This window comes from Herpailurus yagouaroundi, unplaced genomic scaffold (assembly GCF_014898765.1).
Source record: "Herpailurus yagouaroundi ecotype Mexico unplaced genomic scaffold, PumYag 162, whole genome shotgun sequence".
In the NCBI taxonomy this organism is placed as follows: domain Eukaryota; kingdom Metazoa; phylum Chordata; class Mammalia; order Carnivora; family Felidae; genus Herpailurus; species Herpailurus yagouaroundi.
In genome coordinates, this window is record NW_024412403.1 from 30,784,387 (window position 1) to 30,809,248 (window position 24,862).

General features: G+C 36.6%; 1 protein-coding gene across 19 annotated transcripts in view; it reads left to right on the top strand.

Annotated features, from left to right (window-relative positions):
• Positions 1-24,862, top strand: part of ROBO2 (roundabout guidance receptor 2) — a 1,749,879-nt gene that overhangs the window by 1,100,816 nt on the left and 624,201 nt on the right. The window contains exon 1 of one of the 19 annotated variants that reach the window (XM_040484190.1): positions 20,240-21,155. The exons of the other annotated variants lie outside the window; for them this stretch is intronic. Coding sequence (XP_040340124.1) covers positions 21,095-21,155 — 61 coding nt within the window. The 5' untranslated portion in view covers positions 20,240-21,094. Of the gene's footprint in view, positions 1-20,239; positions 21,156-24,862 lie in introns of those variants that run through there. 19 annotated transcript variants of the gene reach the window in all.

Genomic DNA, 24,862 nt, shown 5'->3' on the forward strand with positions numbered 1-24,862 from the left:
ATTTGAATGTAAAGAGAGTAAGGTTATTCAAAGGATACCTAAGTTCCATAGGAGCATGAAAGCAGATTACATTTATGAAGTGAGTTTCATATATTTAGATAACATTTAGTAAGATTTTGATCAGCTATCGGTAGCATAGATTATCTAAGACTTTAAAGCTTCCTCTAAAGCCCATGGGTACATCAGCTGTCAATCGTATTTAACTTACTATATAGTTCATTACACAATAATCTTACCTCGTGCTATTATCAAAGCAGGAGATCTTTATTTTGTCTAGAATTTTGAACTAAAATAAAAACACATTAGACCAAAAACCAACAAAAGAGGCTATTAAAACGTGAGAACGTTGCCTTGGAATTTGCACCTAGTTCCAGAATCTGTTAGGTGGAAAATGATCAGACTTTGTGTCTATAAACTTTCATCTTTTAAATTTGAAGGAAATGAGCTAAAAACAAAACAACCACAATAGAAAACTTTCTACTGTAAAAGGAAGGTAAAGTAAATAAATGGGGGAAGTCACACAGATTTATGAAAAGATTATTTGACTCCATTAGAGTGAACATCCAATGGCTATTAGAACCCAAGAAATTAAAGTGTATGAAGTAGATTGAACATGGTTTTCTTTCACAATCATCTTAGAATATTAGTGCGACAAAACTAGTTTTTTTTTAACAGTTGCTTAAGTTGAAACAAATTGGAAAGATTTTAACATCTTATTACATTTTGTCCTATCCTTAGAAAAAGACTTTTAGGTCTTACATAAATCATTTACTTAAAAAAAGGCAAAATTAAAAATGAAACACAACAGGAAGAAATATAAGTCCATGAAGATTATAAGATTACTTACTTTATTATTTGCATGCTTTTACTTTATTTTTTTTTTTGTGGACATGTATCTGAAGAGCCCAATTTTATTTTTAAATACATGCCGTGACTCACACGATTTTTAATAAATATTCAATAAACATTCCATTTCTTTTTGACTTGCACTGTAATTGATAATCAAAAATGTTATGGGCATAAGGCTCTAACTTTGTTTCTGTTTGTTATTTATATTAATAGAATATTGAAAGCCTAGCTAAAGCCCTCTCTATTGTCTTTATATAGAAAAGCTTAGGAACATGATATATATGGTAAGTGAAAGCTCTTATCAACTCAGAGCAATATTTTAAATTTATTTTAATTCTAACATTTATAAACTCAATATAGAGATTTTTAAAAAAAATACAAGTTATTGGTGTATAAGGGTAATCTGGTGGCATCTCCTTACACCTCATGATTGTCACGGTTGATTCTGCCATGTTGGAATCCCAAGAAAAAGTGGTACCTCCTCTTCATCTCTCCCCATGTTGGTGGTTGGCCAGCAAGGTCTTCCTTCCAAGATAGGGCATCTTTTTTTTTTTTTTTTTTTTTTTTTTTTCTATCAGTGATCTAACATGGCAATGGTCCTCTACTAGAACCTCAAGGAGCTTAGGAGAAATTTTAAATGAGTGCTCCTAAAAATAACTATTAACACAAACAGAGGGTCCTTGAAGAGAATGGAAGGAAGAAGGCAAATAGAAATAGTAAGTGGGGAATTCCAGGAGGAAAATGTCACAGGGGATGGAAACAGTTGGGAATGCCCAAACTGACCCTCCATTTTGAGTATTTTATCATTTTCACTTTAAATATTCTTTTTTTTTTTCAACGTTTATTTATTTTTGGGACAGAGAGAGATAGAGCATGAACGGGGAAGGGGCAGAGAGAGAGGGAGACACAGAATCGGAAACAGGCTCCAGGCTCTGAGCCATCAGCCCAGAGCCCGACGCGGGGCTCGAACTCCCGGACCGGGAGATCGTGACCTGGCTGAAGTCGGACGCTTAACCGACTGCGCCACCCAGGCGCCCCTATCATTTTCACTTTAAATGATTTTTGAGTGATTCTTTCATCTGCCAGTATTTATAATTTTGCTAAGAGATTGTTTTAAAAATTCTGTGGAGAATTTTGGAAAAAGAATCTAAAGAGACTAGTTGGTTTCTATAAAATGATGTCTCTTGAGGTTAAGATTTTGGATCCTACCCGACGACAGATTTGGATTTAAACCCCAATTCTACCACTTCTAGCTGGTTAACTTAGTAAAGATTACAGTGATGGGGACTTGGTAATAAGAATCCAAACAATAATCAAGTTCATGTATATAAAATGCTTTGCATTGTCAACATAAAGGGCAATCATTGATTCTAGCCATCATTATTTTCAATATATTGTTAGAACTATTAAAAGATATTTTGCTGTTTTTAAAAGTAGAAAAAGGAGGAATAATAAATAAAAATTGAGTAGGTTTTGGGAAACATAATTGAGATATTTACTTCACTCTATACTAAAATTGAAAATACATCTTGATTTTTATAGTCAAATGTAAAAATAAAACACAAATGAAGTAGTAAAAACTGAGAACTGAATAATTTATCAGATATTTGGATGGGGAGAACTTTCTCTACTTAAAAGCATTAGTGAAATAGACACTCTTATTCATGGACTGTGAGAGTGTAATTTTTTTCTGTTTTTCTCAGCAGCATCTTTGCAATGCATATTAAAATCTGAAAAAGTTCATGTCCTTTGAGCCAGTAAGTCAATCTATTTAAGCAAACATTTAAATTCTAATGAAGAAATGAAAAATGTGAACAATAGCTTATAGAAAATATGTTCAAGTCAGTGTTGTTTATTAAAGGAAAAAAAGAATAATCCTGGAAATAACCTAAATGTCAAATAATAAGGGAATATTAAATAAATATGGTATATTCATATTATATAATATCATAAGCCATATAAAATGGTGTTTATAAGTTTAGTAACATAGAAAAGTTTTATTTTTCAACATTATATGGAAGAAAAAGAGAATACAGGATAATAAATACGAAGCTCACAACTATAAAGCACTATACAGAGAAAAGTGGAAATGTATGATAACACTGTTTATTTCTTGAATGGTAAGATTGTGATTGTATAAAATTTTATCCTTATATTTTTTATTATTTACGCATTTTCTATAATAAGCAGTGGAAAAATCTGCTTACCAAAAGAAAACATGCAAATTAATATATCTCTTCAATAGTGGGAAAATATACCATAAAATGAAATTAAATCATTTTAACATAACACAAAACTTACCATTTTAGCCATTCGTAAATGTATGTTTCAGTGTATTAAGTATATTCACACTGTTGTGCAACCATCATAGCCATCAATCTCCAGAACTCTTTTCCATTTTCAACACCAAAACTCTATACCTATTAAAAGTAACTCATTCCCGGGGCACCTGGGTGGCGCAGTCGGTTAAGCGTCCGACTTCAGCCAGGTCACGATCTCCCGGTCCGGGAGTTCGAGCCCCGCGTCGGGCTCTGGGCTGATGGCTCGGAGCCTGGAGCCTGTTTCCGATTCTGTGTCTCCCTCTCTCTCTGCCCCTCCCCCGTTCATGCTCTGTTTCTCTCTGTCCCAAAAATAAATAAAAAAACGTTGAAAAAAAAATTAAAAAAAAAAAAAAAAAGTAACTCATTCCCCCCTTCTCCCAGACCCTAGCAACCAATATTTTACTTTCTGTCTTTACAGATTTAACTACTTTAGGAACCTCATATAGTGAAATCATATACTATTTGTCCTTTTGTGACTGGCTTAAGCAATAATATTTTTGCAAACTATTTTTTTTTTCTCCAGAAAAGTACTGGAAAGCAAGGCAAATAGTGGATAAGGCAATAAAATCATTAAAAAAAAATCAGTCTCCAAAAGATTGTAAAACAGTTGAGATACATTATGACTGGATTTAAAATGTCATGATGTACAATAACTTTAATAACCATTTGTATGTCAAAGGTTTTAGTATTTTTAGAGTTCAAGGAATTTAGACACAGTGTTGAAAGAATACAGCCTCTTAGTGACAAGTATGAAAAAAAAAATCCTAATTACCCTCTTATCTACACAGAATTATTTTAAAACACTTCTTTCAAACACATACCTAGACAGAAAAATTAAAGTCTGCCTATCTTAGTGAAATTCTCTTGTCAATGTACTAGTTTCTTATTTTAATGAGTCTGTTAGTGTTTGATATCTATAGCCAAAGCAGTGTTTATAAATATTGATCATGCTAAAATTATAAAATATACATAAGATGACACAATAAAAGACTCATGCACATTTTTTTAAAAATTAAGAATACCTACAGCATGTTTTATAGTTACAATTAGCCACCTTAATTTACCTTCTTGGAGTACAAAAATGTAGTGTTTGATATAACTTTTTTTCAGGTCTAATAAGTCAGATTCTTTGTATATCATGTACATTGATAACAAATATATGCACAGAAGGTCAGTTGTACATTGAGGGAAGACACAGACCAACATGGATTCACTTAGTTATTGTAAATTCTCAACAGGCACCCAGAATACCGCTTTACAGATTGGTTTAGCACATCCCTACCCAATTAAACTTCTGAATAGGCAGAGAATTGTCTGCATATTTCGGCATGATCGAATTATTATCTCAGAAATATTTAAGAGGAAACCAGAAGGAAGAGAATGCCAGATGGGTGAGTTTGAATCTCAGGGACATCCAGTAGAATGACATTAAGCCTTGTGTGTTTATTTGTCTGAATATTCGTGTCACTGAAGAAACAGCTCTGGCACTGGGCACAACTGTGTGGAAATTGAGGCAGTCAAACAGGCAGCTTGAGTAGCTGATGGAGAGGGACAGGGGCCGGCAAACAGGGAGTCATCTCAGCTTCAAAAAAATAAATTGTAGATTTCGTGAACATAAATGCATGTGATACTATGATCCGGTGTTTAGGGAGAATGGGGTACTTAAAGTAAAACCTAACGTTGGATTTGTAGCCTGTCACTGAGAAAAATAATTAAGTGCTGGAGATGTGGGGATTCTGCAGGTACCAGTGGTTATGGATTGCATTTTGAATAATAATGAAGCAAAAGAAGAGGAAAAAGAAATTCAAATTTGTTTTCATAGCCTGAATCCTAGTATCACCATTTTGGAACATTTCCGTATGTTAACTATTGTTCCAGAAATCTGCCTTTATTTTGGATTTGTGACTTAATACCATATTAGAAAAGGAAAAGACATGATTTGGAAAATATGAATACCATAAAGTGAAGACATTGACGCATTAGTGGAATGACCACGAGTTTGACCTTTTCCTGTTTTGTTTTGTTTTTTTTCTCTTGGACTTTTTTGAAAAGACAGAAGGTCTGTCCTTTGGCAGTAAATTAATTTAGTGTGCCTTCTTTAAAAGGCAGGAGACTGGGTGGCTAGCTCCTCCCTTTCGAATGTGTGATGGTCATGTTGAAAGGAAGTGGCCATAAACCTCTAACAAAACTTTTCACTATAACGAAAAAATTATTTCTTTTAATTTTTTGTTATTAGATGTTTGAGATCAATGAATGTCATTTGCATTCCAACTCTTAATTATTATTTTGGACTTGTCTTCACTAATGACTTCTTAAACCTGCCTTTAGCTCATAAGACTCTTCCAAAATTGTTTCTTTTTATTTAGGGTTCTGCTACAATGTTATATGTTAAAGACAAAATACAATCAAACATGTCCCAAGTGATATCCATAATTAAATTGGCAGAAGCTTCCCAGTTCTCTTGGTGTTACAAATTCAGACATAAACTTATTGTTAAGGTCAAAACCAGAGTAATGTCCTATAGTGACTTGGAAATTTAGTTAACATGATAACTAACCAAAGTTTTTGAAAGAACAGACAAATTGCTCCTAACTGAACATAAAAGGAGATGACATAAGGTTAGACAAAAGATTCATGATTTAAGTGAATTTCTTTTGAAATGCAAACGATCCCAAGAATCTTTACAACTCTGTTAGGGAAAATCTCCTGGGTGGTATCATTTGTGCAGAGGGGTATTAGAATAGGCTAGTAGGGTGCTTATGGAAAGTATTACAGACTTAGTGTTTGGGGATTAACATGAAAGAATCCCTGGAGCAGTTACTGAAGATACCCACATAAATCTCTGCATCACTCCTTGAGAAGTATTTTCTTTGTTGCTGCCTTTAGCTGGATGTTTTACATAGTTTTATTTTTTAAGTGGTACCTGATAAGGAAACAGCCTTCAACAGTGTCTACAGGCATATATAATTCTGCTATGCACACCTCAACATTTCCATTTATTTATTTTTAAAATTTCTTTCACCACGATCATACAACCACCATCAAATCAACAGTCAAAACTAAATGCTCATTGTAAGAAGATATTCAAATGACAGAAATGTGTATATGCTCATGCTGGGTGTTAAGTCTCTTTTCTTGTTTTAATCTTGAGAATGCACTGTATTTTCCTTCAGTCTTATAAGTTTTGATAACGAAGCTCAATGGAATCCCTATAGACCACTTAATATCGACAGGTAAATTCTGACCCTTATGATATTATATATGTATCATTATAAGCTGTGTTATATCAGGGATCCTCTTATATTTTAAGAGGTTTGAGGCATTAGGATAAGGCGATTACATTATTCATATGTAATGTAAGAGATGAACCAGCAACCAGGGATGACCACACATTCCAGTCTACACTTGGCCCTGAAGAAAAACTGCTAACATTCTGACAGTTTCACATCAATGCAAACATCAAGGATTGGAGTAGATTGGCCCATGAAAGCCACAAAGTAAACAAACACCACCCCACATCACCGCCTTCAAAGCAACTTTATTTCACAGAATCTGACACTTGAAGCAATGATTCCTTACCTTTTGCAAAGGGCTCAAGTCTGATTATTAATACAAGAGCTGAAATCATTGGAAATGTCTTCTATGTGAGCAAAATTAAGTCATAGAATATTTTTTCTTAGAGGGGACTAGTTTCTATAAGTTACTCGTCCAGCTCTTTCATTTTACAGATGAAGGAACTAAAATCCAGAAAGGCAATATGTGTTTATGAGGCAGACATTATTTCTGTTATAGCCTGGCATGTAAAAGTGCTCAATAAAAATTTGTTGAGTGAATTGAACAAATGAATCATTTTTTTTCCCTGATCTTCTTTATTCCAACCACTGAAATTTCTCATGCCTAAGAAATTTATCCAGGAATAGGTGCAGCCATTTTGACTAGGATAATGTATTTTGGTATTTGTCTTTAGCATAAAAGCTACTGTTATAGAGCAACAGCTCTTTTTTTTGGGGGGGGGCGGTTAACGGATTTGTAACTAGAAGAATAGAGTCATACTGCTACTTATCAAACATTCAGATAAAAAAAACTAAATTACATCAGCAGTGGAAAGTCATGCAGCTTAAACATCAATTCTAATTTAAAAGCATTTCTGGAGACAAGGCAAAATATAATTCTATTCCTCAGTTGAGACAGTACTATTTCAAGGAGAATGAATATAGAAGTCTGACAAAAAATAATGTTAATAACCCCCATATATGTCTTTCTGATGACAATAGTGATGACAAGATCATATTACAAAAAAAGAAATCTCAGTCTGAGGGAAACAGGTAGGAAGAAACCCCCTGAAGCTCCTAACGCAGTTAGGTCTCTTGTCAGGCTGATGGCCCAAACACTCAGAGAGTGACATCTCCCGGAAACTGACATTGCACATGTGAAAGGGGCCAAGATTGAATTGTTAATCTATTGCTTTCAAAGTTAATGCAAAAGCACACACAGACATCACCAGTTTGGACACCCTGGAGAGCATGTATTGCAACAAAAGTAAATTGGACAGTAAATGTTAAACCAAATTTTGAGCAGGAAATTGTTACATGACACTCACTAAGGTGCTTTAACTCTTTCCATGTCATGATAGGAATGTTAAAGAAAACCTTTGCCACATTTATGTCAGCATAGCACTTTATGGAACTATAGCAATTAATATAATCCTCTAAGCAGTGAGAGCTCCCTTAAAGATCATGGAAAGTCAGACGCAGATTTCTGCTAAGGGTATTAGTCAAGTACTACTCTCTGACCCACTAATGTATTTAATTTAGTGGGGGTGAAGGGGAGGATTGCAGCTAAACGGGCTGTGGTGTAATGAGGCTACATCTCAGTTTTCTTACAAGACAAAAATGAAGTGGGTAGAAAGAAATCAAAAGCAAGAATACTAACTAGGCTGAGAAGTGAAATTAGCAGCCCAAAGAATATGGAATCACACGCCTTTCTCTTGTTTGTTTTTATCTTCAAGAGACTAAGTTTATCCAACATTCCTCTCTACTGACTCATTCTCCTGCCTTTCTGTCCCCACACCTTTATTTTCCTTTTCTTCTGTTTTATTCTCTTACTCCATTTCATACTTGATTGAGACAAATAAACAAGGAACTGTTCTGAAATCCAGGCTTACTAAATCGTCAGTGCTTTCCTCAAGTTAAAAATGTTCAGAAAAAAAAATTCTACACACCCTTTTTATAGCTGGAGAACAATGATTAACATTAAATTAGTTAACACAATTTCATAGAAATGAAATGGATTCTGATGTCATTCAGGTCTCAGCACTATTTGTTTTTGCACTCTTTTGTTGCAATTACTTAAATTCTCAGAACCTCAGTTTTTTGTTTTTTGTTTCTTATCATTCGTAATGAATAATCTTTTTCCCCACCTCTGATCTATTTTAGATCCTCCAAAACCTTAGCAAACAATCTGACATCACTTGTCTTTTCTTCCTGGTTCTATGTATGTGATGCTTTGCTTCATGCTACCATGAATGGGGTTGAATATTTATGGAATGTATTACCCCTTTCCAAAATCTTTTTTTTAATTTTTTTTAACGTTTATTTATTTTTGAGACAGAGAGAGACAGAGCATGAACGGGAGAGGGTCAGAGGGAGACACAGAATCTGAAACAGTCTCCAGGCTCTGAGCTGTCAGCACAGAGCCCATTGCAGGGCTCGAACTCATGGACCACGAGATCATGACCTGAGCCGAAGTCAGACACTTAACTGACTGAGCCACCCAGGCATCCCTCCAAAATCTTCTAATATCTATCTTCTCTGTATTTTTTTTTTTTTTTACTTTGGTGACCATAAGACAAGTGAAAAATTCTTTCTTCTTTCTAGTACCTCCCTTTCACACTGAAGTTTTGTGCAAAACATAGCACTAAGTACTGGGCAAAATATCATTGATTACTACACCTATTTATGAATTTGGTTCAGATGTTGGTCTGAACTTCATGTATGCTTCTCTGTATAAATATAGCTTGTGATATATTTCAATCTTTGTTATGGATGTCACTTTAAACTAAAAGTAACAGACTGATGAGACTATGTTCCTTGAAGTGGGCCTGTGTATTTATTGCTACTTGTTAATAATTATCATGATGGGCTGGCTCCTGTCAGGGCTAATGTACATATGAAAAGGTTGCCAGGACAGGTCATGTGTTTGGTAATTTGGGGAGTTTCTAAATCTGGAGAATACATTGTTTTATTTATTTATTTATTTATTTATTTAAAGATTAATTCTTTTTTTTAATGTTTATTTATTTTTAAGAGAGGGAGAGACAGAAGAGAGAGAGAGACAGAGTGTGAGCTGGTGAGGGGCCGAGAAAGAGGGAGACAACAGACTTCTAAGAAGGCACCTGGCTCCTAGCTGTTAGCACAGAACCCTATGCGGGGCTCAAACTCAAGAACTGTGAGATCAGGACCTGAGCTGAAGTCAGGTGGTTAACAAACTGAGCTACCCAGGTGCCCTGAATATATTGTGGTTTTTTTTTTTTTTTTAGCTGTTTTTAATTGGATGTAGAAGAAAACCGATGGGGGAAATGGACTAGTGACATAGAAACTGAGATTTGGCTGATTTTTTTTTCTTTATTTTAAAAGGAGAGCTGTGAAAAGATGAGAGTTAAGCCTTCTTCCTCTGTCAAAAGACATTATATAAATCAACAAAGGAAAGAATTTAAGTCTTCTATTCACTGCCAAAGTCTGTTGTAAAAATCTGGTTCTGTGATAACATTTATGACATTTTGCAAAGGCATTCAGTAATAAATATGAATAGAGCTAGGACTGAATATTGTTATTTATATTCCCACATAGAGACTATGGAATAGATTTTAGTATTTCTTCTAATATTTGCATGATATAAAGTTATTTTTTTAATTTTGATAATTCTAATTATACAAAGAATTTAAAATGTGCTAATGTGTATATAATAAATTTTAATCAGAAAGCACTGGAGGTTGTAATAACAATCGACAATATAATTTAGAATATCTAAATTCTAAAATTATCTTGGTTAAATTAATATAAATCTTAAAAGACTAATTTATGAATGTCTATTATTAAATTGGTGTCTTATCCTTGAGCGGTATAATGAGATTATGATAGATGATCTTAAAGATTACCATTCAGCTCTGAAATTCTAGAATGGAATTTTAAAGTAAACTTTTTAAATTTTAATTTTTCTTTGAATTTAGATATAGATGTGTCTATTTTTGTGTGTGCGTATATATTAAACTTTTGATTTAAATAGATATAGAATGCATATCACCATTATTTTCCAAGGACTCTACTAATTTACCATCTATCCACTTTGATTTAGTAACTAGAAAGTTATTTTCCCATTTTGAATTTACTGAAATAGGTAATGGCTATCTTAATTTCCTAAGGCTGCTGTAAAATAATACCACACATTTGGTGGCTTATAACCAGAGAAATGTAGTTTTAGAAGCTAGAAAATCGAGGTGTAACAAGACCATAATTTCTTCTGAAAGCTCTAGAGAAGCATCTCTTATGGCTTCTCCCAGGGTCTGATAGCTCCCGGCATTTTTTGTCAAATGGTGAAGTAACTCCAATCTCTGCCATTGTCTTCACACAGCTGTCTGCTCCCTGTGGCTTCTGTGTCTGTATCTAAATTTCTTTCTTCTTATAAGGACACTGGTCATTGAATTAGGGCTCACTCTAATCCAATATAAACTCATTTTAACTTGACCACATTTTCAAAGACCCTATCTCAAATAAGGCTACATTTTGAGGTTCTGTATGGACATGAATTTGGGAAACACCACTCAACCCAGGACGGAATCATGTAATAATCAAACAGAGTGTCTCTTCAATCTGCAGTAACCAATATTGCCATAGCGAAGTCACACAATTCCTTTCAGAAGCAAATATGTCTGGGGGCGCCTGGGTGGCGCAGTCGGTTAAGCGTCCGACTTCAGCCAGGTCACGATCTCGCGGTCCGTGAGTTCGAGCCCCGCGTCAGGCTCTGGGCTGATGGCTCAGAGCCTGGAGCCTGTTTCCGATTCTGTGTCTCCCTCTCTCTCTGCCCCTCCCCGTTCATGCTCTGTCTCTCTCTGTCCCAAAAATAAATAAACATTGAAAAAAAAATTTTTTTTTTAAATAAAAAAAAAGAAGCAAATATGTCTGTAGGAGATGGATACGTGTGATAGTAATAGAGTGGTTCAACAATTATCCAGCTTTCTACCTTTCATGAAGGGGGAATGGCTAGGTCTTGTGTCTTGGTGTGGCAACAAGACATTAAATAAAAGAAATAATGCCATTGTTTCCAGCCAGTGGATTTAACAGCTATATTCTGCCTTTCCATTTGTTTAGAAAATGGTTCTCCAGGAAATAGGTCCTGGAATGAGAATGATGTAGAGCACAGTCCCCAGCAGACTCACAATATAGAAAGAAATAACCTTTGTTGCTTGAGATTTGGGAATTGTTTGTATGTGTAGAATATGCATTCTCAATAGGAGTAATATAAAATTGGTTTTTAAGGGCAAAAGAAAATCTTACTTTTTAATGTATAAAGTATGTATACACAGTACCTGGTATTAAAGGCCCATGGAGAGGTGATTAGAAAAAAAAAAATCTCTAAACATGCTCTTAGAGGTGTAAGTGAAAAAAAAAAAAAAATGAGAAACTGTTGTGGAATAACCTAGCTGATCCTCGGTGATATCATAGGTTTTGTTGATACTGGCTGTAAGTTTCAGTTTCAAATTTTGACACTTGAAAAGTTTCTTCATCGATTTGAGTTTACATTAACAACTCTGAATTATGGGCCTAAAATTAATACCACCCTTCTATGTTTTGTGATAATTAAGACAACCAACATAAAAGTTTATTTCATTTTTTAAAATGTAGGTATTATAATTTAATTTTTATAATATTAATCTCAGTTTAATGTCCTGTGAAGAAATACATTACATTTCCATTCATACTTAAGGCAAAATTCAAAGGAACTGATTATATTTGCCAGGATAAGCTAAGTGCTAAAACAAAGAATACTAAAAACTCAATAATTTAACACATTACAAGTTATTCATTGTTCAATTCATAGTTGAAGGATTGGAACCAAAGTGGGATAGTCTGCTCTACACAATCATTCTGGGATTCATTTATCATTCGCTCCATCTGGTAGCTCTGTTTTCTATAGGATTTAATCATCAAATGAATGACAGAACAACAGTCAGAGAGGGTTCTGTCTGGGGGAACCCTAAGGTATGGGAGGGATATTTGAAGCCAGACCTAGAAATGCCTGTGTTCCATTAGCTGGAATTCAATCACATGATCTAATCTAACTATAAGGGAAGCAGGGAAATTTGGGAAACTTGGCGAAGCTTTGAGTGAAAGGAAAGATGATTCTGGGTTAACATTCAACGTTCTCTTTGCCACCATGAGAGAGATTCATTAGTACACTCCAATGACCAAAGTGTTGGAAACCAATTAAAATGTCCATTGTGCCAAGGCCATTAAGTGCATCATTCAAATGCTCTTCTGAATAGGCACTATTATTATCTTTGTTTCAGTTGAGGCAATTGTTATGATCACATTGGGGGTGGTAGAACCAAGATTAGAATCCAGATCTGCTTGATCCAGAGTCCAAGCTCTTAGCCAGCACGCTCTGTCTTTTCACATTTAGGTACCCATTAATCATACCTTCTAGTAGAGATAATGGAGTAGAAATGCTACTTCATATTTGTATTAAACTAAAAAAAATTCCTGATCACACGTGAATGGTTTACTTAAGAATATTGTAAAATCACCGAAATCTTTAAAATTCCATTTCTTTTTGATAGTTTAAACATGATTCAGAATGAAGGCTGGAAAATAGACTACCAGAGACCCTCTAAATGTTCATCCAGCTTTGTGTCATAATGTCTTTTTAATATGTGTTTGGTGGGAAGTGAAGAAGAAAGAAACGGAATAAAAGATAAGCAATAACCTGGACTTAAGAGAGCTATAGATATAGGCTTAAAAAAAATCCCGCAATGATCATCATGCTATGTAATTTTCATTGGCCCTGTCTATAAAATCAGTACTTCAAACACTCATGTTTGCCAGATGGCTAAAGGAAAGAATCCTAAATGAGTAATCTTTAAAACAAACAAACAAATGAGAGAGAGAGAGGTTAAAGAAAGAGATTTGGTAAAACTTTTCTCATTGCTAAAACCCATAAATGTATTTAGATGCCCAACATATCTTATATTAGATATAATACATTATTGTATTTTATAATATAATATTTTATAATTCTTATATTATTCTTTATATTAGATAAAATACATTCTTAAATTTTATATTCCTTTAAATGTAAGGAACTAGTTATTGAAAATAAAGAAAATATATTAAAAATGAAATAAGCTAATGCAATAGAGGAATAATACAATTTTTATTAAATTGTTAGAAGCTGCACTAGCATTTTTCAATCTTAATCATTTATTCCATTGGTCCCTTGACGTTAGTACCAGTAGATGAAGGAAAAGCTGAAATTACTCAGAGAACAAAAATCATTTATTCCTATACTCCTTTTTAAGTAAAAGATAAATCAGTAGAAACTGCTTAAAAGACGTTTCATCCAAATTAAAATATTTTGACATGAGGTACTGTATATGTCATTATTATTCTTTGATTTGCAGCTTTGTCTATAAACTTGGATCATGGTGATTTTGTCCATAGATTTCACTTTATCACTTAAGGAAGAGAATGTGTATTTACATCTCTCATGTTTTTAAGCAAAATTATATTATCTAGACTTCCTGATGTTATCTAACAACCAAAACTCTAGTAATCATTGTGAAAAGAAGGACTTCAAGTACTCCAAAGGCAGTAAGAAGTTATTTTATCAGGCAGAATAAGATAATTTGGTGATTGGAAGAAAATCAGAATCTGCTCCCAAACAGATTTAGTTCTTCTGTATGACAGAAACATAGGCAGTTCAATTGGATTACATGTGCCCTTGGATTAATTCCATGATATTATTGTAAAGGAGAATAAGGAACTTCTTTTGAATCTGAGGAATCCATTGTTAAGTATGTCTAAAAGACACTCGGAGAGCAGATAACGTAAAAATCTGAGACCTATAGGTATGATAAGCTTCTTCTCCCATCTTTGACAAACCCTTCTTTGTAAGAACAACAGAAATTCTGTTTGGATTTTAAAAATCTTCCTTGTTAGGATTACAGTTATGCGTTGGTAAATTTCAATTATACAAGGCCCAGATTGGAGCAGATGGACTTGAAATAGTTTGGCAAAGAATCAAAGGGATTTTCTCTGGTTCATGATATTGTGATGTAAAAATAGCAAAAAGTGTATTACTTAATGTCATCGAAATTAGGCTATATACTAAAATAAGAACTCAAAAGCTTTAAATAGAGATAATAAAATACGGAGCACAAAAAGACCATGCACACATACAAAACGTAGCCTGTCATGGTTGGAGGACACAGAGAGATGTGCACTTATAGTGAGGTTGTGAGGTTGACAACTTTGCTTATTTATAAAAGCACTTTTCTAATCTAAGGTTGAGGTTATTGTCTTTGGTACTTTTTCACTTGGGTAGAGGTTAAGTTTTAGACATTACTAAAATGGAGGCAGGGAGAGAGATGGGCAACTGCAGAATGTGGAGTACTGATATTATAAAGATATATATTTTCAAACTCTTTTATTATATTTTAAAATATAATACAAGAGTGAGGAGGGGCAGAGAGAGAGGGAGACAGAGGATCTGAAATGGGCTGCTCTCACAGCAGAGAGCTTGATGTAGGGCTTGAACTCACAAACTATGAGATCATGACCTGAGCTGAAGTCGGATGCTTCACCAACTGAGTCACACAGGTACCCTGAAGATATAATTTTTGTCAATGAACTCTGAGATGTTTTTTTATATGTTTTTAAAAAAATCCAAATTTTAAGGTGTATGCAGTTAGAGAAATTATGCCTCAAGTTACAATTACTGTAGCATTTTATTTATTCAAGAGCTCTAAATTTGAAAGTGTCAGTCAACTTTTCAATCAAGACAGGAAATGATTTTCCAAACTGACTTTAATTCTAAAGAAAGAAAAAAATTCTTCTTGATCACAAGTGATGGTATTTGGCAGGAAACACTTTATTTTTATGAAAGATTGCTATATTTTAGTCAACTTAAATTCCAGATTTCTAAAAGTAGAATATTTTAATAACTAAAAGTAATGTGCCCAAAGTACTGTTCATCAATAGATACATATGTAGGTAGACTTATTAAATATATAAGAGTATTGATGAAAACTTGAAAATGAATTGATTGAAATTAGATACCCTGAACATATTTCAGAAGACCAATATTTAATTTATTTAAGCGCCCTTTGTTCACTTTTCGAACAAGGTAGAGTATAATAAAAAAAATAACATAGGAAGGAATGAGTCATCCTTTTTCTGATCTGGATTTCTAATACTCTGCTTACTTTAATTGTCTCGTATCTTTTTGTAGATAACAACCCTAAATGTGGTGTTTCTGTGTAATATGGTAAGACAATCTTATACAGAAAAATTGAAACTGAACAGATAACAAATGGTTATCTCTTGGCTTTAAAAATTCTGTAATTTTGAAAACCAAAACTGATTACATATTTCTATATTTTTGGTACATCAGGGATTTTCTTAAATTTATCAAGGCAATTTACTAAAGTGTTTCTATAATGTGGAAAGTATCTCCAATTAATCTTAGGAAACATAGCCTAACACTTAGCATAAATTATATGGTTGGTTCTGGATTCAAAGGAATATTGTATCTTTTATTAACTTGGGTTAGATATCTAATCTTCAGTATTCTCATCTGCACATAGGAATAATATCAACCACATAATAAAACTTTTATAGGAATTAAACACTGTAATGAATTTTTTAAAGCTAGAAAAATCCCTGACATAGAGTCAGTGCTCACCACATGGTGGCAGATATGAAAATTATCATCATGGATCAAACGTTTGATTTGCCTATATATACTCTTACAATTATAATAAAAAGAGTATGTTGGAAAGAGTAAAAAAAAATGTTTTTTTTTCCACTCACACCACATTTTTAAAGAATCTCATATGGAAAAGAAATATTTAATATTTTGCATCATATATTGTGCAGCTTGCCTTCAGATGAGTATTTTATGGTTCTCTATGATGCCAACTTAGAAGAACAATCACAAAGAAGGCCATTTGATCACCTCACCCAAATTAGGGTTAATTATAGTCTCTTACACACAGTTGTCTTTAGTTGTATTAAAATGTATATTTATCTGGTAGGCACATTTTGAGTACATAATAATACCATTCCAAGTTTTACATAAAAGGAGCCTAGATTTCCATGTACACTTCTCTACTCAGCTGCTTGTTTAGAGATGAAGAAGCAATTTGTATTTGGAAAGATACTGAAACCAAAAGGCCGCTTCATCTTCTGTATTTTAAACTCTCTGATTTGGTTCTAACTCTCTTCCTTGTTCTAAACTCTCTTCCTTGTTCTAAGCCACTTCTAGTTTACGTCTTACTGCAAACCTTTAAAAAATGTTTTTGTAGCTAAAGCACCGCTAAAATTGAACTTCCAATTTCTAGTAGAATGTTTAAGTTTTAAAGATTTTCCTTTATTTTAAGAAAAAATTAGAGTGAGAAATTATTATTTTTTCCATAGACAGTGCTCACTAGAGGTGTGCTAAATTTAATTGAAATACACAGATTTCTCTAATACAGATCTTATCAAATCTCCAAGAAGGAGATATCTTTGTTCCCTTTGGACTTAATGTTGTCCATACGACATTTCTGTCTGCTGACTCTCACTGCTATTGACAGTGTGAGAGTTTTGGTCATAATCTTAAACCATTACTTGGTATGAGATTCTTTAAAAATGTCATCAGTTTTCCTTAGTCACATTTAATATCAAACGAGATACTGACAAAACAGTCTTTTATTTTTTTAAGGCTTCTTTATTTTGAGAGAGAGAGAGAGAGAGAGAGAGAGCATGCATGTGGGGGTGGGGGGGGACTGGGGGAGGGACAGAGAGAGAGAGACTCCCATGCAGGCTCTGCACTGTCAGCTGAGAGCTGAAGCTGCTCAAACTCACAAACTTTGAGATCATGACCTGAGCTGAAACCAAGAGTTGGACGTTTAACCCACTGGGCCACCCAGGCACCCCGACAAAACATTCTTTTAAAGTATCACTTATGAGGGGCACCTGGGTGGCTCAGTGGGTTAAGGCTCCGACTTTATTTAGCTCAGGTCGTGATCTCCATACATGAGTTCTAGCCCCACATCAGGCTCTGTACTGACAGCTAGGAGCCTGGAGCCTGCTTTGGATTCTGTCTCCCTCTCTCTCTGTCCCTCCCCCACTTGCACTCTGTCTCTGTCTCTGTGTGAATAAACATTAACAAAAATTTAAAAATAAATAAAAAATATCACTTATGAAAACATGGACTCCAAATTCCTTTGTCATAGATATCATTATTACATAATGTAGGTAATTTTAGCAAAAAGTGGCACAAGACTGAAATCAGTGGCTTGACACTTGGAGTAGATAAAGTATTATGAATGCAAAATGATGATGCTTGGCCAAGTAAATATAACCAGAGCGATTTCCTTTAAGTAAGCCTTTCCTCTCTATGAGCTTATTTGTCATATTCTACACAAGGACAACTTTCTATGAGACATGAGGCCACACTTTTCTGCCCCAGAGGACAATAGTAAATGGTAGGTCATTCTCCTCCAACCTATCCCCCCCTTCTTCCCACACACACCCTTTCTGCCTCTGAGTGATTTTATAGATCACTTAAGGAAAAGCATCTATACATGGTGAGTCTATCAAGTATAAAATGGAATCTATCTTTTGTCCTATAAATTGATAGCCATGAGAAAACTCTTCCAGGTGAAATGTTCCAATGCCTTCCTTTCTGAGACCTATGCTAAAACTTAAGGGCTTTAAATCTTTGTCTTTTGTTAATTTCTGTATTATGTTATTAGGAAGACTCAGAGTATTTTTGTTGTGGTCATGTAAGGAAATTAGATTTAGATAGAAATTGTGTGTGGGGGGGTATAGTATTTTCAGAGGATTGAGGTAGACTTTATAATCCCTTAAGCTAAATCTTTGTCAAAATGTTTTAAAATACAAGTTTAAAAAATATCAATTATTTTTCAGTATTCAGATAAATACGAAATTTTACTCCAATGAATTTTGAGGTTTTCCAAGACTGGGGTATTAATTTAGTCTTGGCCCTTTGGGGGGAAAAAAAACAAAAAGAAAAGAAAAACAAAACCACAAAGATGTGCACGTTTAGCCTTTCCTTCAGAGAGTGGTAAGACAATAACACAGTCAGAATCCTTACTGTGAAGATTCCAGTGATTTAACTTCAGCACATTAATGCACTTTTTTTTTTTACAACTAAATAACGTAGACCGAAAGTGTCCTGAAATTACTCTTAGTGCTTCACAAGAAAAGTGGTTTGTTTTATTTTTTGCAAGACTATTTCATCACCATAATTTTCAAGCATGCTGAGGTGCCACAAGAGCTCTCCTAATTGCTTAAGCGTCGCTGACCCTTTATTTGAAACACACAATATCACGTCCGTAACAGGCAAAGGAGAGCTGAATTAAGTGGCAACGCCAAAATGTATCCACCAAACAAAAGGCCTGAAACGGCCTCAAACAGAGAGCCTCTTTCCTAATATTTTCCAGTAGGGGGAACTAAAGACTCACTATCCAGCATTTAGCAGGGCTCGGGGACCTGCGTCGAGTTCCCATAACCCGCCTTCTAATCACCGGAACAGGCATCAAACAGCTACCAGTGAGCCTGTGATCACACGTGGGCCTGGCCACACCGGCCACACCGGGGGCACCGCAGACACTGGCATCCCTTTGATCCAACGTGGCCTTCCTTAATCATCCCCGGTCCTGATGGCATTGACTTGGTGTTTTTTGCCTTAATTTTCAGGGTCTGTCATCTTTGGGCTGAAATTCGGCTCTTTTTGAGCTTCTTTTAGCTCAGTGGGTTTTCAGCTTTCCTCCATCCTGTGTTTTCCGAAATTTCCTTTCAGAGTTGCCAGTCTCTGTGGGATAAGGGCTTCGAGTACACCTCTCGCCCCCAGCTCTCTGATCCCCTCTCTCCATCCTAAGCATCTTCTGCTGAACTCCTTGCATGCCACAAACCCGCGTCAAACTCATCTTTGCGGGGTCATAAGGCAACTGAGTAACATAAGAGGGGATGCCACCCTTCCCCTCCCTTCTTCCCCCGGGGATTCCTCAGGGGGCCATAGATCTTGGCTAAAACAAGCCGGTAGAAGCTAGAGATTTCTGTTCAACCCCCCCCCCCCTTCTTTTTCTTGTGCTTTTTTAACGACATAGGAAGCACCCACACACAACCTTTCCGCTTCGAAAGGTGGTTATATTTTGTTTCCTTTCCTTTTCTCCCTCCCGCCCAGCTTCTCATTTTGCTAAAAGGTGAAGAGTGAGTGTTTGTGTGATTTTAACGGGTAATGAGGCTGCGCCCTGGGTCCTGGAGGATGATCTTTTTCCAGAAAGCGCGTGCATCTCGGGCAGACGGAGGGATGAATAATTAGGAAGGGCTTCCATGGAATCACTCACCGAGAAAATTACCTGCCCATTAAACGGGATGCCGCGAGGAGCCGGGGACTAGAGCCCACCTATCCCCGCCCCGGGCAGGAGGCGCGGAGAGGGGGAAGGAGTTGACGGGTGGCTCGGGCTCCAAATTTGTTAATTTCCGCCCCCCGAGGAATCTCGGCTCCCCTCCCCTGCTCCCCCCCGACTGCCCAGCGGGCTGGCGCCCCCTGCACGTGCGGGTGGCGGACTCTGGAGGTGGAAAGCTCAGCGCACCCCCGCGTCACCCCTGCCCCCCTCCGCGGGGCAGACTCCTAGCAGCTTTCGTTCCTCCCCACCCCTCCCGCCTCCTCGCCTTCCCTCCTCTAAGTCCTTCCACCCTCGGCAGCTGCTGGAGGAGGCGGACGCTCTGCTGCGGGGCCGCGGGAGCAGCGGCGGCGGCGGCGGCTGCAGCGGAGGGACTGACGGCTGCACCGGGGCGGGCGGCTGGACTGCGCGCTCCCTTTCGCGCCCGCTCCCGGGCTTCTGGGCTCGCTCGCCCCGCTCGGCGGTCGCCTGCGGCCGCCCGGGTTCACCGTCGCTCTCAGGCGGCACCGCGAGGGTGGCCGCTGCCTCAGCCCTGCCCCTCGTTCCCTCCCTCCCTTGCAGCCCCACCACGTAGGAGTTCGGATTCTCCACCCGAGTCGCCCTGATTTCCCTTTGCCTCTTTCTGAAGCGGGAGTGGTGGAGGGAGGCAGCGAGGCTGCGAGGGAGAGGCCCGCCAAGTCGGCCCGCCTGCAAAGTGTTGCTTTGACACATCCTTATTATGGAAGTTAAGTGAAAAAACTCTGGACGTGGAGCGGCTACCGAGAAGGAGACCGGGCAAGGAAAACCAGTAGGCAGGCCAATGGTGTTTCGGCAGCGCGCTGGCAAGTTTGTGGAACACTTTCTAGGAATTAGGTCTTTTTCCTCCCTCTTCATCTTCTTGACTGCTGAAGAAAGAACTTGGCTTTGGAAGGCAATGGAGCCTGAGGACAGAGGGTTAGACACACTTGAATAATCCCTCCGGCTGGGCTGAATTTGTGGGAATTTAGGAAGCCAGAGTGTGGAAATACAGCAGCCTTTGGAGTGCCCTCTGTTAATTTGGATGGAGCTAAATGTGCCCCATTCGAGACCTCTCCACTAACCCCTTCTCATCTTGCGATTTGCTCTTCTTGACTTTAATTAGCATCTAGGAAAGTCTAAACTTTGGACCTACCTCTTTTTTTGATACTTATTTTTGTACGTTTGCTCTCTGGGATTGGTTTCTTAAAACAATCTGGATCCTTTTTAATATGTCAAAATGAGTCGGCTGATGTTTACACAACTACTGCTCTGTGGATTTTTATATGTTCGGGTTGATGGTAAGTTAAAAATACTTTTATCCTCCCCCCACCCCACAGAAAGCCCATTTATTTCTGAATGAGTTGTGGGCCATCAATAAAATGACATTGTGTCTATTAGTCCCTTTTGGTCAGGCACCGGGACTTTTGGGGGGCAGAGATTTTAAGTCTTTGTTTCTCAACTGCTGCAAGTGGAAGGCGTTAGTAGTCACCTATTGTTGTTATTATTGCAATGTGCTTAATTAATGGAGGAGTTGCATAATAAATAATGGGCTCTTAGTTTTGTTAGAAAAAGGAATATTACAGTAAATCTCTGGAATACTCTTGTGCCTACTGCTATTTGGTGTTTGTTCTTGGATCTGAACTTTGGCTTAGAAATTCAAGTAAAGAAAAATAGTAATAGACACTTGAATGAAGGTTCGGTGGGTTAGGAATTTGAGGCAGGGTATCTCAGGGATCGATGTGTATCACTTGTATGCTGGTGAGTGCTCTTCTAGTGTGAAATCAGAATCAAGAATTTAGATCACAGGGAGAAAACTGTCAAAAGTAAGACTGGGCGAGGCTCCAGGAAGGGGGGAAACATAAGCTCAGGGCTGGCTGCGGGCACAGAACACTCAGCTCAGTCCCCAGTGGCAAACACAATGGGGATCTGAAACAGGTACTGTAGGTGTCTCCCTCTGGGTTGAGTCAGTCTGTCAAGCAGACAGCAGTCTGCCTCTGATTCTCCTGTCTTTTGTTCAGATATGGTTTCCTGGGATATTTTCACAGGATGTCAGTTTCTTGTGGGAGGATTGCAAAATCCTTTCTTTAGCTCTTTTGAATGATGAGTGGAAGTAATCATTAACATGCTTTTTTTGTTAGTTCATAAGAAGTCGAAAGAACATTTGGTATTAACCTTCTAGGGTCTTCAGTTTTTAAATTGATAGAAAGGATATGTGTAAAGAGAAGACTGGAGCGTGTTTGTTTTTTTTTTTTTTTAATGTGGATTGTAGTACTTTAGATTTGCAATAATTGTACTTGTAAAGAATCTGTGAATTGGTCCAGATATTTGAGCCATCATAGTAGCTTGTTGCTACATAAACTTTCCTCCAGCATTTGCATTGTGGACGAATTCATTATTTGGGACACTGCCTATTTGTGCCCGCCTGTAGGAGCTAACTTTGTTCCAGGCAGCTGCTGCTGCACAGAACCCGGCGTATCAGACTCAAAACAGGAAGGCTTTCTATAAACATGAGGCAGTACAGATGAGTTTACCTACTGTCAAGTGGCTGTTTTCAATCATGGACTACATGAGTACTTTTGCCCCCAGCGATAGTAGGCAAGGCATTCATGTGGGCACACTGCTTTTTCTTTTTTCCTTCTAAGTAGTAGATGTTTAGGAATTAATCATTATGAATCACACTGTGACAGTATCTATAGTCCTACCTGATCATTCACCATGCATTTTCTTTTTCAATACATTTACCTTTACGATACATTTAGGTTGACCTAACCAAAAGGTTTACGTATTTCTCCCAAGTGTGTTGGATTATCCTGATAAGAAGACTTTGATATAACTTTTTGGATAATATGTCCTCATAAACCATGAATTTACATATTTCAATACCAGAAATGCATGCATAAACTATATGTTAGACTATAGAATCATCACCAAGTTGTTTTTTTCTCTTTTGGAATTAGTGTGTAGCTAAGAGGAATACAATTAAATTGCTCAGTGGAAGTGACAGAGGGAATCAGAAGAGCTTGGTGTTACAGAATGTAATTAATGTACCAGGGTGTTTGGAGATATATGAAACAAATGCAATTAACCAGCTTGCTGGAACCGCAGTAGCAAGACATCGTTTCTCTCCTTCCTTCCCTCCCTCCCTCCCATCCTGCCTCCCTTCTTCTCTTCCTCATCCCCCTTCCTCACCCCTCCCTCATGTCCCAGAGACACGCCTAGGACCTTTGTTCTGATTTAATATTATAGGGTAAGGGGAAAATTTATGTCTAGGCCACAATTATGCAGCAAAATTCATGGCAATGTAGTGAAATATGTGCAGTGTTGACAAGTTGAAAAGGTAATGGTAATTTTTGGTTTGTTTTTGTTTGTTTGTTTGTTTGTTTGTTTGTGGAACTAGTTTTTATATTTAACATCTACTACTCCAGAAGCAAAGGAAGCTGTGGACACTTACTGAATGAGTACATAGAGCATACATTTGACATTGGATTGTCTTTGGTTTACTCCAGAATGATGACAGCTTCTCCATGGGGAGTGTTGAAAATTTGGGATGTAGACAACACTGCCCTCTAGGCTATTTCAACACACTGGGACTGAGTGCTCACATATATAATGAGTGGGTTGGTTTGTAAGATCTCTAAGCTCTTTCTCTTCCAGGATTCTATGATTTCTATTTACTTATTATCCTTCTTAGAAGTGTGTGCTTATTCTCCCCATGAATTTCAAATTTAGAGAAGCTTGTACCATTTCAAAGATATACTGACTATCCTCGTGCTAGACACAGAAATTAATTTTATTCAGTGACAAATGATACATAGATTTGCATTGAAATTTGCTTGGTAGGTTATTTATATGTGCATTTTTATAGTATGTGAAAAATGTTAGAGTTTTGCCTCCTCATAGAAGATATGTGCTAATATTATTTATGATTTTTCAGTATCCTGTGTCTGTAGGAATCCATAGAGAATAAACATTAAGTTAGTTGAGAGCTACAGACAAACTTTTCTATTTGGGTTGTAAATGAAGGTTTTCTTATTTGATACAGAATAATGAATGGCATGCATATTTTTCTTTACTGTTCCATAGGAGAATATGTATCACGTTTAGCTTTTGTTCTCCAGATTTTCTTTATTTTTAAGTGAGACTGTGGTTTTATAGTCATTTACAGGGAACAGACATAAATGACCACAATGCTTTTTAATTACATCCATCGCCCGTGCATTGTGTCAATTCAGTAATTTTACCGTTGTGAAAAGATGTTTTCAAAATAAGAATAATGTTCTTATCTTTAATTCTTAACGTTCTTATCTTATATTCTTAAATGAAAATGGAACACATGATATTTGGGGAGAAAAAGATAATGTGCATGCAGAATGTAGATGCATAATCTCATACATTTTGCTAAAGTGTTTCTTTTAGTAATGGGCGCATTATCATAGCAATATGTAGTCCACTTCAGAACTTAAACTGCCTATAAATAACCTGAAATTTGTTCTTACAACTATGTAGTGATATCACTTTGAATTGGCTTTGTTTGAATAACCTTTGATTCTAGGCAACCTGTGGACCTTAAACCAAAAAGATTTCTTAGAACATCAAAACAGAGTATCTTAAAAGAAAAAAAAAAAGCCATGATTATACAAAATAATAATAATAATTCTGGTCATCTCATCCTTGAGCAGCTTCTATAAAATAGCATCTTTGACAATAAAGATATTGATTTGTAAGCACATTGTACACATATTGGGATACATATACTGTAATGAGAGGAACTTAGTTATGTGGAATGTGTATGTCTAGTAATAGCTGCTTTAGTAGTTCCTGCAGTCTGTAGGAGGTACAGTTACCTCCAATGTATGATTTGGTTTTTGAAGGGTTTTAGTGAAAAGATCTCCCTTTATTTATTTCTCTTCTTCCCCTCTTCAACTACTTGTCTTGACCCTCCTCTTCCTCTTCCACTTCTTTCTCCTCCCTCCCTTCCTTCCGTTCTTTCTTCCCCCCCCCCCCG